Genomic DNA, 12949 nt, shown 5'->3' with positions numbered 1-12949 from the left:
GGGAACCCAATGGGGGACGCGCCCTCACCCATCGGGCATTGGATTTCATTTGGGTCGTAAGCAACGGTAGCGATTGCTGGTAAAAGCTGAATGACACACGATGTGGTGTGCAAGAGAGAGAGAAAGAGAGAGAGGGGGGTTGGAAGCCGTAAATGTGTATGTAAATCATTGTACTGTTGCACCGTAACCCCCTCCTTCCCCTCCTCCTCCTCCTCCTCCCACCTTCCTCCTCCCGCCTCCCCCCTCCCCCTCCCCCACAGCAAGCTGCATGCTTTCATCTGGGACTCTGCGGTGCTGGAGTTTGAAGCCTCGCAGAAGTGCGACCTGGTGACCACGGGAGAGCTGTTTTTCCGCTCGGGCTTTGGCATAGGCATGCGCAAGGACAGCCCCTGGAAACAGAATGTGTCCCTGGCCATTCTCAGGTCTGTCCCAGCAGAAGCTGCATTACTCGTATGACTTTTTTCTTTTTTGGTTTCTTATTAATTTGATTTCATGGTCAGGTATCGACCAGTTAAAGCCGCCCAATACATTGCCTTATGTGACATCTTCTTCTCTGTATCTCCCCTCTCCGTCTGTCTGTCTGTCTGTTTGTCTCTGCACCTGTTCAGCTGTATGTCTTTCATTTATGTTGCTATCTGGGAGTGAGCGGCTCGGGTTATCCCGCCACCGCGGCCTGTATTAACTTTGTCACCTCTCTCCCCACCACCCCCTACAGTTCCCATGAGAACGGCTTCATGGAAGACCTAGATAAAACCTGGGTGAGATACCAGGAGTGTGACTCAAGGAGCAATGCCCCAGCCACACTCACCTTTGAAAACATGGCAGGTATGGTCCTCATGGCGTAGCGAAAGCGTTAAAAAAGTGATTGGACAAAAACTGCAGTGGTAAGGTACTGTAGCCCTTTTTTGTCCAATACCTTTACAAAATCATTGTTTTAGTGTCGGCGTGGGTGCTCTGTGGAAGTGTGGTGTTCAGTATCTTGTGCTGTGGTTTTGTGTGGGTGTGGTATATTAGTATTATGTGGTTTTCAGCCGCTGTGGTCAGTAGGAGCTGGTTGAGGAAGCAGGGGCGACCACTGGGCATGATGGGCAGACCTTGCAGTCATGCTGAGTGGGAGCGGCTGAGTTGTCGACCACCAACTCACATGTCCCTCTCTCTGTTTTGTCTCTGTTCGTCTGTCCCGATCGGAAAGGTGTCTTCATGCTGGTGGCTGGAGGCATAGCCGCCGGGATCTTCCTCATTTTCATCGAAATTGCCTACAAACGGCATAAAGACGCCCGCAGGAAGCAGATGCAGCTGGCCTTTGCGGCCGTCAATGTTTGGAGGAAGAACCTGCAGGTAGGAAAGCTCACACTCGGGGGGGGGGGGGGGGAGGGCCTAAACTTGGGTGCAAGAGAACCAGCAAAGACCCTCACGGGGGTCGATTTCTAGGACCTTTTTATTCTCACCACTGGTGGTCAAACTGCCACGTTGCCACATGAGAAACCGTGATCTCCGTTGTCGTCATGTACTGCAAGCGGCCACCCTGTAGGGCCTAAGAGTCTCGAGAGGCCAACAGCGCCCGTGTGTCTTGTGTGTGCCTGCAGGACAGTAAGGACGCCTCTGGAAGTCAAGCAATGGCCGGGACGCCCTCATTAGTATGTAACGATAAAGCAGGGGCCATTTTCCACCTCATATCACCTCTCGCTGTTAGACTAACGATAAGATAACTGGCTTTGTGGCCCACCAACATGATGGACATCAGGTTTAAGCCTCCACCTTCCATGTCCATGGCATGAACTAATAGGTCTAAGCTGCTGCGGTGCTTTTAACGCTTCATAAGGTCAGATGAAGTGGACATGGAAAGCCAACGAAAGGAGATAAATCTGCAGTGATACAGTGATTACTGTATGGGTGATGCTCTTTGATCGTATCATATTTTAACAGCAGCCAGGGGCAGACAACACAAATAGAGCATGAAGAGTAAAATCAATGCCCTGGCACAATTGCACAGAAGTGACTCTCCCAGTATTGTCAGCGTAACTGCGTCATGCTACAGTGCACACTGTGTCTCCTTAACCAGTGTGGTGTCCACAGAGCAGACAACAAATAAAGAGAGTAAAACATGTGCACGCCGGAGGCTTCATGCAACACAGTGGCATCGGATTTAAGGGTCAGTTCTCCCAAATTTCAAAAATGCATATCTTCAAATTCTTCTTTGTGCTTTGTGGTGTCAAGTCATGCAAATAGTTTTGGTTGCACGAGCCGGGAGTTTGACATATCTGCCGCCAAACCTATAAAATCAAGGCAAACCGAATCACATCTGATCAAAGCCACCTGCACGATGAGATACCACAAGTAAATGAGAATTTAGCGTTTTTAATTTGAGTGAACCGCCCTCTTCCATGTTCTAGCGAAGAACATGATTTGCCGCTGTGCTCCAATGCAATCAAAAGAAGTGTTGGAGCTTCTCTCCTGCGCCCACACACGCTCCGTCCCTTCACTCTTTATGGTTTTGATCCCTGAGAGTCTGTGATGTGTGCAGCCCGTCTGCTGCCTCTCTGTAAAGCTCAGTGTCTTGGCCCTGCTGAGTAGTGACAGCAGGGCTGGAGGAAGGAAGGAAGGTACAGTATAAATCACAAGTGCCTGTCAGCAAATCCGTTTCCTCAAGAGAGTGTCTGCCATCGACCTGACTATTGTACGCAACTGTCGTGAGTGTCTTCATATGTTCGCTCTCTAGGTGCACACAGCAGGCGAATGCATGCGGGGGGGGGGCATCACTGAGAAAGGAGAGGGACACACTAAACCAGCGCGTTTTAGATCCATGTCGGTGGTGATCATGTTGATTCCTCTGCTCCGCTGAACAGAGACAGCTCATGCATGTTCATCCGGCTCATCGACCGTCAACGTGGACCCTCGAGCTAAAAGAAAGGACACAATCTTCACTGCTCTAACTATAACCGCCGTAATGGGGTCTGATGCAAGGGGCACAGAGGGAGCCCACGGAGTCGAACTAATACAATCTGTTCTGTTCCGCGCGGACATTATTCCGGGATCTTATTAATACTGTTTGGGTGCACTGCTGCTCTGATTACTCACTGTGATCTGATTTGCACAAATTCCAAATGACAACTTGGTTATGTAGGACACAAACTCAGCACGATGGAAAAAGTCCAAGTTCTCAGTTTGTGTGGCCTCCTCCTTCCTCGGTGCGGCGAGCACTGAGACCTGGAGTCCCGTCGTCGGCCTCGTTTTGACTGCTTGCACCCGTGTTTGTACGTAACTCTGTGCTTACACTGCCTCCGGTCGGTGTCTGATGCAAAGCACTGCAGGGTACTGTGCGCCCACGTACCTTTCAACATGACGATCTAATCTCAGAGTGCGTGCACTTCTGACTAAGTGAAATCTGTTCACGTGGTACACAACTCATCCCCCGCTGGCTGACATCATCTCCACATGTTGTTGACGCTCAGACGCCCTCGGAATAAAAGTTAATTATCTAAGGTGCATGCAATGTTCGAGCTGCATGTCTGAGACTGTTTAGGAAGTGAAGCCACAGAGATGTAGAGGGAGCAGATCGACTGAATCTCAGAGAGTACATTAAGCATTTAGCTGCCGTTTAAAACTAATTTATTCTCTCTAAATTCATAAATTATATATCGTACAAAGTTTTATATCTAATTCAGTCTTACTTTCAGCTATGGACACTTTTTACTGTCCAGTACAAAACACAGAACAAGCTGGACATAATGGTGCATTAATATTTCCCAGAGGAGTTGATGGAGAACAAACCCAGAGTTAACATTGGATTCATATTGATGTGTAACTAAATTGGCAAATTAAAGATATAATATGTAGGAATTCTTTATTAAAATATTTAAAAAACAGCTTCACTGATATTTAATATATATTTAGATGAATTGTGTACCTACATTATCCCAAAATATTTTAACAATGTTCAAACCTGGAGAAATCCACAAGTAACAGGACGTTTTATTTTTGTCTCCTTTTAAATGCGTCATATTGTCATATAATTGATTATAATCAGACTCCGAAACATCAGGTTGTGTTGACCTCTACATCCCTGAGAGGCTACATGTGTGGCTTGTGGCTTCCCCTTGAAAAAGCAGATGTCATTCAGAAGTGCACCGTCTGAGCTAAAAAAGATTTGTCCGTTTGGGATGAAAACAAATTGTCGCAGTTCCAGCTCTCGACCGACGATAATAACGATGATGTATGACGATGCTCTGCGGCGGCTCGTGTGTTTCCAACGTGAAACAGGCGGCTTCCTCCTCCACACTGTGCAAGTCCCATGCCCCGCTTCATCCGACGGCCCAGCATGCCCTGCATGGCCAGGACTGTGCACACGCAGCACCTCATCAGGGCTCAGAGCAACCAGACTGCAGCTCGACTGTTAGAAGAAGAGCACTGACCTCACCTGGGCACTGATTTCCTTTTTTTTTCTTTCTGAACCAAGACGAAAAGTTGCACAGGCTGAATTTCACCATTTACTAACCTGAAATGTCATCTTCCAACAGGAAAAAAAATCATTTTATATTCTATTACCTGCTCTAAAATCAAGTGATGTTGTGCCAGCTTTCATCTCCACTCCACGCCAGCTAGTGCCTGCCCCTCCGCCTGACATCATGTCTTCAGGGCTTTGGGAGGAGAGCGCAGGTTGGCGGCGTGATGGGCGGTACGAGTGTACCCTAAACGAGCCTGGTCATGTGACCTGATGAACAAGGATGTACTGCGGGGCCCAGTGCTGGCCAGGATTGATTTGTCATGCTATTTGTTTTGTGTTTTACTTATTCTAAGTTTTTCCCCCTTTTTATTCCTTCCCTTCATCCATAAAGATGTTTTTTCGGCATGTTGAAATTCACACCACACTGCCCCGCCCGCCCCCAGGGCCTCCCCCCCCCCCCCGGCTACCGCTCCCTCCTCCTCCACCTATTCTTTACGAACATCCATCTCAGAGCTGCTTTCTTTCTTTAAAACATTTAGCCTCTTGAAATCAAACAAATCGCTAATCTCTCCTTTTTGCAGCAGCAGCAGTGAGAAACCATTTCTCCTCAATCTTTTGTTTTCTTGCACTCTTTCGCATTCTCCATCCCATTCCCTTGTGTGTGGGGTGAATTTCCGTTATACCGCTTTCAGGTATAATGACTTTAAATGGGCTTTAGTTACTGACATTTGTCGCTGTTGTTTTCCCTCCTTGATATGCATTTTACTGGCCTCTGATACTGAAGCTTCTCGACTTTTTAATACCTGCCTGGCTTTGGATGTGGATGTTTGCTTTGCTAGTTTTTCCTCTTTCTTTTTTTTATATATATCCACCCTTTTTGGGGGCTTTTGCTTATAAGGATTCTTCTTTAAAGTAATAACGATCAAGTGGATGGAAATTTATTTCATTTTTCTTTTCTCCCCCTATGCAGCCCTCTTCCTCTCTAGAGACTCAGGATGTAAGAATACCTTAATATGAGTTTTTTTTTTTCTTCGCACACCAACACGCAGTTATTGTGCCGAGAGTAGCTGTGGGGCACTCTGACGGTATATGAGGGGAGGGGGGGCACCAAAATTGGCTCGACATCTTCTCAGGGAACAGCTTCTTTTTCTTTATTTCTTAGCGGGAAGGTACTCTGAGCGCTGTCAGAACAAGTACCGAGTAGATTCCAAATATCTTTAAAGGGTATTTTTGGCATTTCCAGTTGAACTTTCAACTGTCAAGCGTGTGTTCAGGCATTATCCAGCATATTTCAGATCTTTAAAGCAGTTTAACGCAGGTATCACACCCACTGACATCTTTACTAGTCATCACTCATTTCAATGCATCTCTAGGGGTCAAGTCAGTGTGTGTGCACATTTCTAAGGGTCAAACTGTGCCATCTCGTACAGTTCCTGTGTTGACATCGAAATGCAGATGCCCTCACATCAAGCCTGAACAGATATTTCCACTCTCTAACAGGCTGTATCCCTTTCTTTCTCCCTCTTTGTGCATATTACACTTCCAAGTGCTGTAATCTTTCTCACAAGGACCCTCCCTCTATTTAGACAATACACAGTAAGGTCATTTACTGGGGTGGTGGTGGTGGTGGTGGTGGGAAGAGAGCACGGGTGAGACTGGAACCACGGTTGTCACCCCAGCCAGAGAACATGAATAATGTGTCTACATATATTCATTTTAGGATAGGAAAAGTGGTAGAGCAGAGCCCGACCCCCAAAAGAAAGCCTCTTTTAGGTCCATCAGTACCAACCTGGCCTCCAGCATCAAGAGACGTAGGTCCTCCAAAGACACGGTAAGGAGACGAAGAAGCGACATCTTCCCTTGTTTATTCCTCCGTCTCTTTTTCCGTTTCCTCTCCTCCTCCTCTTCTGTCTCTTCCTCCGTCCTCTTTCTCTGTCCACTCTGCCAACATCCCCATATCCGGCCGCGACAGAGACCCATACTCCACTCACCCATTTCCACGCGACTCCTGCAGCCTCTGCCACGTGTCTGTCCGTCTCACCATCGATCAGCCATCACCATCTCGCATCTGTAGCTCCTCTAAAGGCCGGAGGGCATCAGTGCAGGAACTCAGGGTAGGCCAGGGAGCAGGCGTCCCACGTGTCCAGGGTTTTTATTTTTTTGGTGGGATTAGTGGCTTCTGCTGGACGGGGGGGGGGGGGGGGGGGGGGGGGGGGGGGGGGGGGGGGGCGACAAAAGCAAAAAGCAGTCTGCCAGTGGTGTTTTGTCTTGGGCTGCTCTTCCTCCGTGCCGCTGGTTTGGACGTGGATTCTGGCGATTGTGTCCTATTTGGTGGCGATGTGGTGTGTGTGTACTGTACATGAACTTGTGTCTTTACATGTTCGCGTCCTGTCTTTTTGATTGCTTGAACCTTCGTATATATCCACCTTTCTTTGCATCAAATCCCGCCGCTGTTGGTTTGCTTTTGGTTTGAAAAGCATGCGCTGGTGTTCTGTCTTTTTTCTTTTCCCATCTTCAAGGTAGTCATCGTGACGGCCGGTCCTCCTGAGAAGAAGAACTAACGTGCTGTCTTATTGATCAACAGGGTTACACTCACGGATTCCTATTAATCAAATTACTTTTTTGCTTTGTCATATTTTTATTTGTCATGATTCTTGTTAAATTTTTCAGTGTCCTCGTGCTCTGACCTGTGCATGCCTCTTTCAGGGAATATTTTCAGGTGGTGAAAATGCTCTTCTCTTGTGTTTTTAACCGGCTACAAACTCTGTGAAGCCTTAGACTCTCATTGTGTTTCAAGGCAAGCGTAAAACACAAGCTCTTCTCTCTTTCCCTAAATTGCGGTTTTTACACCAGTTTTGTTGCTTGACTCCTTTGTTGCAGCATAATGAGAGTGTCAGGTTTTCTTCACGCCTTCACAGCTCAGATAAAAAGCCCTGTTCGTTGCGGTGGGGAGGTTGTGCTCCACAAGCTCGGAGTGCCCTGACAGACCAGTGACCCGCGGTCATTGTCCCCAGCTGCTTCACCGGGCGAAGCTGGTCGCCGACCGAACCTGGAACAGGCCTCTAGAATAAAAAAACATAAATAAGGACGTTAGATCTCTGCAAATGTAGAACAGACACCTTCATGGAAAGAGAGGCTTCTGGAATAACACTGTTTTCAACGTGTGTCTCAGGGGAGACGTAGCCCGAGCTAACGGGTCACACAGTAAAGATATTTCTCTGCGTGTTATTATTTGCTTTCCTGTCTTTCTCTCTTTCTCTTTTTTTTTCGGGGGGGGGGGGGATGTTTCACATTTAGCCAAACCACCTCTCCTCTTCCCTGGAGGTTTCTCATTTGAGTTGTTCTTGTTTGAAGAGAAGAAGAGTGGAATCGCCATTGCTAACCCGGTTCAGATGCTGCTTCGGGACCCCTAGTGGATAAAAAAATTATATATATATATATATACAACAGCTTTTAGTATCGCTATGAAAAAAGATGCTCTACTTGAAATATTTACCATCTTCAGTCTTTGACCATTATTTTAATTTTATATAAATGTTCTTCTTTTATATTAATGGATATCAATGGACTTGAGTGTCAGTGTCCCTCACCCACATGCCACACTGCTCCTCTCTCCCTCTGCCAGCATGCCGACTACTCTAACTGTCATAGAAACGGTAGAAGAAGTAGAAATGATCCTTTTTATTTTTAATCGTGCCACATGTTTAGAATCATTGAATTAGTAGCTTTATAAGCATTTCTTGTGGTTGTGATGTGAGTGAAGTGTCTCTCTCTTGCTGGTCCACTTGACCCCCAGTAGGGTGCGCTGTTAGCAGGTCCTCAAGGTACAAGACATTACGGAGAGGGCTGTAAGCCACACGATAATGATGATGATGATGCAACTCTCGGGTCAAGGAGATGAGCAACATCCACAATTTCCCACTTGTTATGATTGGGTCTGGATGTTGCCTCATCTGTCAGCATGTTAGTTGCATCACAACAGCTTCTAAAGCTCACATGCTTGAATACACTGGCTCTAAAGTGAGAGGCGACAAAATTCGAAGATCTTGCCTCCTAATTGAGAAAATAAAAAAATATATATTTGTGAGGCGGGTAAAACGGAGGCAAGACTCTTCCCTGTTCTGGTTCTGCAACAATATTTATTTGTTATGCATTTAATGTTCCAACTAAAGAGGTTTCAATGCACATTGGTCGTTGTGAAACCGGTTTTACCAACATGGCGCTGAGTCAGGATTATGACTGGCATGTTGGAAAAATCTGTTGGATTATGAAAAGCATAATGCAGACGACTCTGCTGCTCCGCCCAATTTCCCAAAAATGATGAAGCAATTCCACAAAATCCTCTATTTATCCAGTATTTGACTCTATTCACAGTGTTTAATGAGGCATTGTTTCATCAGGTTTCTATTTTCTTGCTCATTAGCAGAAAAAAAGCCTCTTCAGCGTTGTGCAAACGTGGCTCGCTGCTGTCGAACACTGAAAAGACTCGGAGGCAAAAAAAGAAAATCACTGTTGCCATAGAAACTGAGCACCTGCATGGAACCGGGATGCGGTTTCCCCTCTCATCACCGTAGACGCCTACAATTCAACGCACTCTGCTTTGAACGAAGCACAGTGAAGTGGGGACGGGACGTAAGAGTCCCACACAACAGCACTTTGAAATCGGCCTAAAATTTCATCTTCTCTGCACCCAGATGCTAAAATTAGACGAGCCGCCCAGTCTGCACGAGTACAAATGGCTGCGGGGAGATGAATGAGCTGTCCGCTCCATATCCAGGGCAGAACATGATCACCCAGGCTGAAAAGACAAATATACTAAATGATGCCCGATTCAAATTTGCTGTTGTCTGCTCTCAGGGGCCTTACGTCCGTGCCCAACTAGCCCACCTCAGGCAAACTGCTTCCAAAATCTAATACAAAAAGATGTAAGAATGAAACTGAGGTCTGCCTGAGGCGGGTTAGAGAAAACCTCCTGCTTCAGAACCCGTGAACCTTTCGTTCTTTGGTTTTTCCGTATCGAAACCGAACCGTAAAAAAAACAAAAAGAACGTCCATTTTTCTGTTTTAAAACCAGAACTAAAAAAAGATCAACAAAAAAGAGAAAAACATTAAATAATCTTCTGTAAATGTAAAAAAGTGTTTTAGTGAAATCAGGTTTCAAGCCGAGAAACAACTTTCTCCAGGCACTGCCACTTTCTATAATGTTGAAATCATGTGCCTGCACGTCCGCATTTCCCATAGCGTTGTATTTTTCCACAGTATCACGATAACAAAACAAAAACTCACTTTATTTAAATTAATAAACACATTTTTTATTATACTGTTTTCCTGCTCTGGTTGTCCAAAACAAAAAAAACGACACCAGGTTTTTGTTTTCATGACTCCGGTTCGAAACAGAAAAACCAAAGAACAAAGGGTACATGGATTCTTCTGGTTCTTAAAATCTAAATTAACATAAAGAAATAATGTTGCAAAAAACAATATGCTTCCAAATGCTGCTTTTGCCCAGAAATGACATCTTGTCATGTGTCTGCTCTTTCCCTCCATTTGTTTTCACCTCTGCAGCAGTACCCACCCACTGACATCACGGGCCAACTCAACTTGTCGGACCCGTCTGTCAGCACTGTGGTGTAGGAGCGAGGGAGCCACCGAGGTCTGCTCCCCCCCCCCCCCCGAGGAGAGAGGAAACCAGACGAGGAAGGAGGAGGGAGAGGAGGAGACCTTTTCCCCTGTTCCCTTCGAAAGGCCGGAGCTTTTCTTTTTCACTGCCTGCTGGAGAAGAGGCTGAAAACTGAATTTGCACCTTTGTTTTATTTTTTTAGATAGATCCCTGAGCATGCACTGACGAACCCATTGGACTCATCTACAACACTTCTGTATATTATCCGCCGACTTATTTAACCTTGTTTCCGTCCTTTTACTCACAGATTTACTTAATGTTGGGTGTTTCTCTAAGTTCCTCCGCAGCTGTATAGCATTTAGCAAGCCAGGTTTAGTTTGGTTACGTTTAGGGATTTAAACCAGTACTGTTCTCTACATATCACTTCTAATTAGGGCCTGGATACCAATAGTAATATTTAGTATTTCTTAACAACATGTACTGCAATAGAAGGCGGACTGTATAAGCTTCAAAAGTATTTTTTAATAGGAACTACTTGTGTTTTTATCTACACTTTTAGATGAGGATGGGAAACACTAATAATGGCACTAACAAAGAGAATATGACTAATCTCGTCTAATGGAAGCATGTGTGTGTGCTTGTATAAGAGCTTTATGTATCTGAATGAGGATACTGATGTTTGTTATTTTCAACATATAGAGTTTGTTTCTCGTATTTAATCTTGCACCAATCTCCCAAAAACGCATGTGTTCTTTTTTCTGGCAGGAACTCGGCTTCTTTTTAAGAAAAATCAGTTTGGCTTTAATTCTATTTATAGCAGGTGAAGTTTCATCATTTGTCTGTTGAAACCGTTACGTAAGACTTCTGTGTTTTCGTTTTATTTTATGTCCGAACAAGTTTGACATGCAGCCACAAGCCATGTTGTGTTTGGGGACGCCCTCTCTCTTCCTCTCTCCTGCCGCGGCACACTTTCTCATTTCCAGTCTTGAAGGGGTTGCATCAAGGGGCCAGGTTTTTTCACCCAACCAGAACTCGGTCCTTCCTGCAAAACCTCCTCCCCGAGCCGTGCCGAGCCGAGCCAGGCCGGGCCGGGCGGGAGAACGTTTACAAGAAGGAACCTGAGTGAATCGAAAGCTTTGCTCAGCCTGCAGGTTTGTGTGCAGGTCTTGGTTAGATGCAAAAACAGGCCTTTTCCCAGCTTCTGGATGTGAGAAACCACTGCTGTCGGTTTACAAAGACTATCACTTCCCTTCCTGGTGTCTGGCACTGCAGAGCACTTTATGTCGAGGGGTCTCCCAAACTGAAAGCTGCTGACTTACCCAGAACAGAACCACTAGAACATCAGTCTGACGTATTAACTTCTCCACTTGATTCAATTGCACAAATCTCTTTTTAATGCTTTATCGAGAAATCGTGTTTACAGTCTTTATAAAGAAAAAGAACAAAATAACACTTTTTAAAACACAATTTGGTTTCTGAACTTGAAACCGAGACGTTGCTTCTGATCCTGTTCTCCTTCCAGCCTGTGCATGCTTCTGTCTTCTTATCGGTGCTTTGGTTTGTTTTCGGGATGCGTGTCGTGGCCGTGTACAGTTGAGCTGAGCTGCGCCTCAGTCGAATGAAATGTAAATAAGAGTCTTATGTCCAGTGTAGGTGGGGCTGAGGAGATTGTACCGCGCTCGTTCGATGACTGCGCCTGAGAATGTCCTATGTTATAGTTACACAATACAGCCGTGACACACAGGCATGCATTAACACACAAGCACACACACACACACACACACACACACACACACACACACAGACAAAACCCCTAAAGGGAGAAATTGCCAGTTTTTCTTACCTTTTTCCAGGAAAGATTGCATTGAATCATCTTGTTTATACAACTGTAAATAAAATATACTTACGTTGCCAACTCTAATAATCCTGTCATTTAATTATTTAAGGATTAAAACCAACAGTTGCTCACATTATCAATTAATCCAAGTCTCAATCAATCCAATTATTGTGTTGGCTGCAAAATATCACAAAATACTGCACATGGAAGACGAAACAATCTGTCTCAACAAAAGTTAAAAACATTTTACAGTTTGCAGTTTTGAGATTTAAAAAGTGTTGCGATCGCACAGCAACACGACAGATTTGTTTCACAGCTCCACTGCCCGCTGCTGAGAACAGTTCAGCACTAATGGAGAGAGAGTGCTGCTCACACGGGGGAAGCATCATATTTGGCAGCCAACTTACCAGCAGGTGGTCTGATCTGCTTTTGGCAGAGACGGACACTTTTCATCTCACGGTCCAGCGGAGCATGATGGAGCCTCTATCTCGCACAAGAGGTTGAGAGTAATTTCCTGGTCATTTAATTTATTATTGGAGACAGGACTGTTAATTAACTGCCCCAAACTTCTCCGAGCAGCTGCACCCTTCATGTTCATGTTGACTCATTTGGGTTTGGACGTTTTAATTTACTCTGGAAATCCGATTTTCTTTCTTTTCACGAGACCTATTATTAGAAGAGTTGTATAAACCTTATTAAACCTGGGGGTTACGAACCATGCACATCAGAGACTATTTATAAAAGTGAACAACGTGTCTCCACTTCCCACTACTCACAGATGAAACCAAAATATTCTACATATATACCAACGCTGCCATGTTGTGCATTTGGAGTCAGTGCATGTGCAGTAGCCATTGGAGGACGGAGCTGTGGAAGGTCACCGATTGGCCACGCCACTCGACCAATCGTGAATCAGTCTCAGCTGTCAATCACGATGTTCCACCTTGTTTTTACACCAATTAATGAAGAGTGAAAACTTATCAGGAAGATGAACAACTGAACAAAAGCTTACATGACCTGTACCTTGATGTGGCCCATGTCCCACTTG

General features: G+C 45.4%; 1 protein-coding gene across 9 annotated transcripts in view; it reads left to right on the top strand.

Annotated features, from left to right (window-relative positions):
• Positions 1 to 12037, top strand: part of grin1a (glutamate receptor, ionotropic, N-methyl D-aspartate 1a) — a 30513-nt gene extending 18476 nt beyond the window's left edge. For 4 of the 9 annotated variants that reach the window (XM_034601897.1, XM_034601898.1, XM_034601899.1 and 1 more), the window contains 6 exons: positions 261 to 422; positions 716 to 825; positions 1193 to 1338; positions 5415 to 5441; positions 6165 to 6275; positions 10010 to 12037. In XM_034601897.1, coding sequence (XP_034457788.1) covers positions 261 to 422; positions 716 to 825; positions 1193 to 1338; positions 5415 to 5441; positions 6165 to 6275; positions 10010 to 10078 — 625 coding nt within the window. In that variant the 3' untranslated portion in view covers positions 10079 to 12037. Of the gene's footprint in view, positions 1 to 260; positions 423 to 715; positions 826 to 1192; positions 1339 to 1586; positions 1638 to 5414; positions 5442 to 6164; positions 6276 to 10009 lie in introns of all 9 variants that reach the window. The other 5 variants (XM_034601901.1, XM_034601904.1, XM_034601903.1 and 2 more) reach the window with 3 other exon arrangements.
• The last annotated feature ends 912 nt before the right edge of the window (positions 12038 to 12949 follow it).

Source organism: Hippoglossus hippoglossus, chromosome 12 (genome assembly GCF_009819705.1).
Source record: "Hippoglossus hippoglossus isolate fHipHip1 chromosome 12, fHipHip1.pri, whole genome shotgun sequence".
NCBI lineage: Eukaryota > Metazoa > Chordata > Actinopteri > Pleuronectiformes > Pleuronectidae > Hippoglossus > Hippoglossus hippoglossus.
Note: the sequence above shows the minus strand (reverse complement) of the source record. Positions and strands in the feature narration are given on the sequence as shown.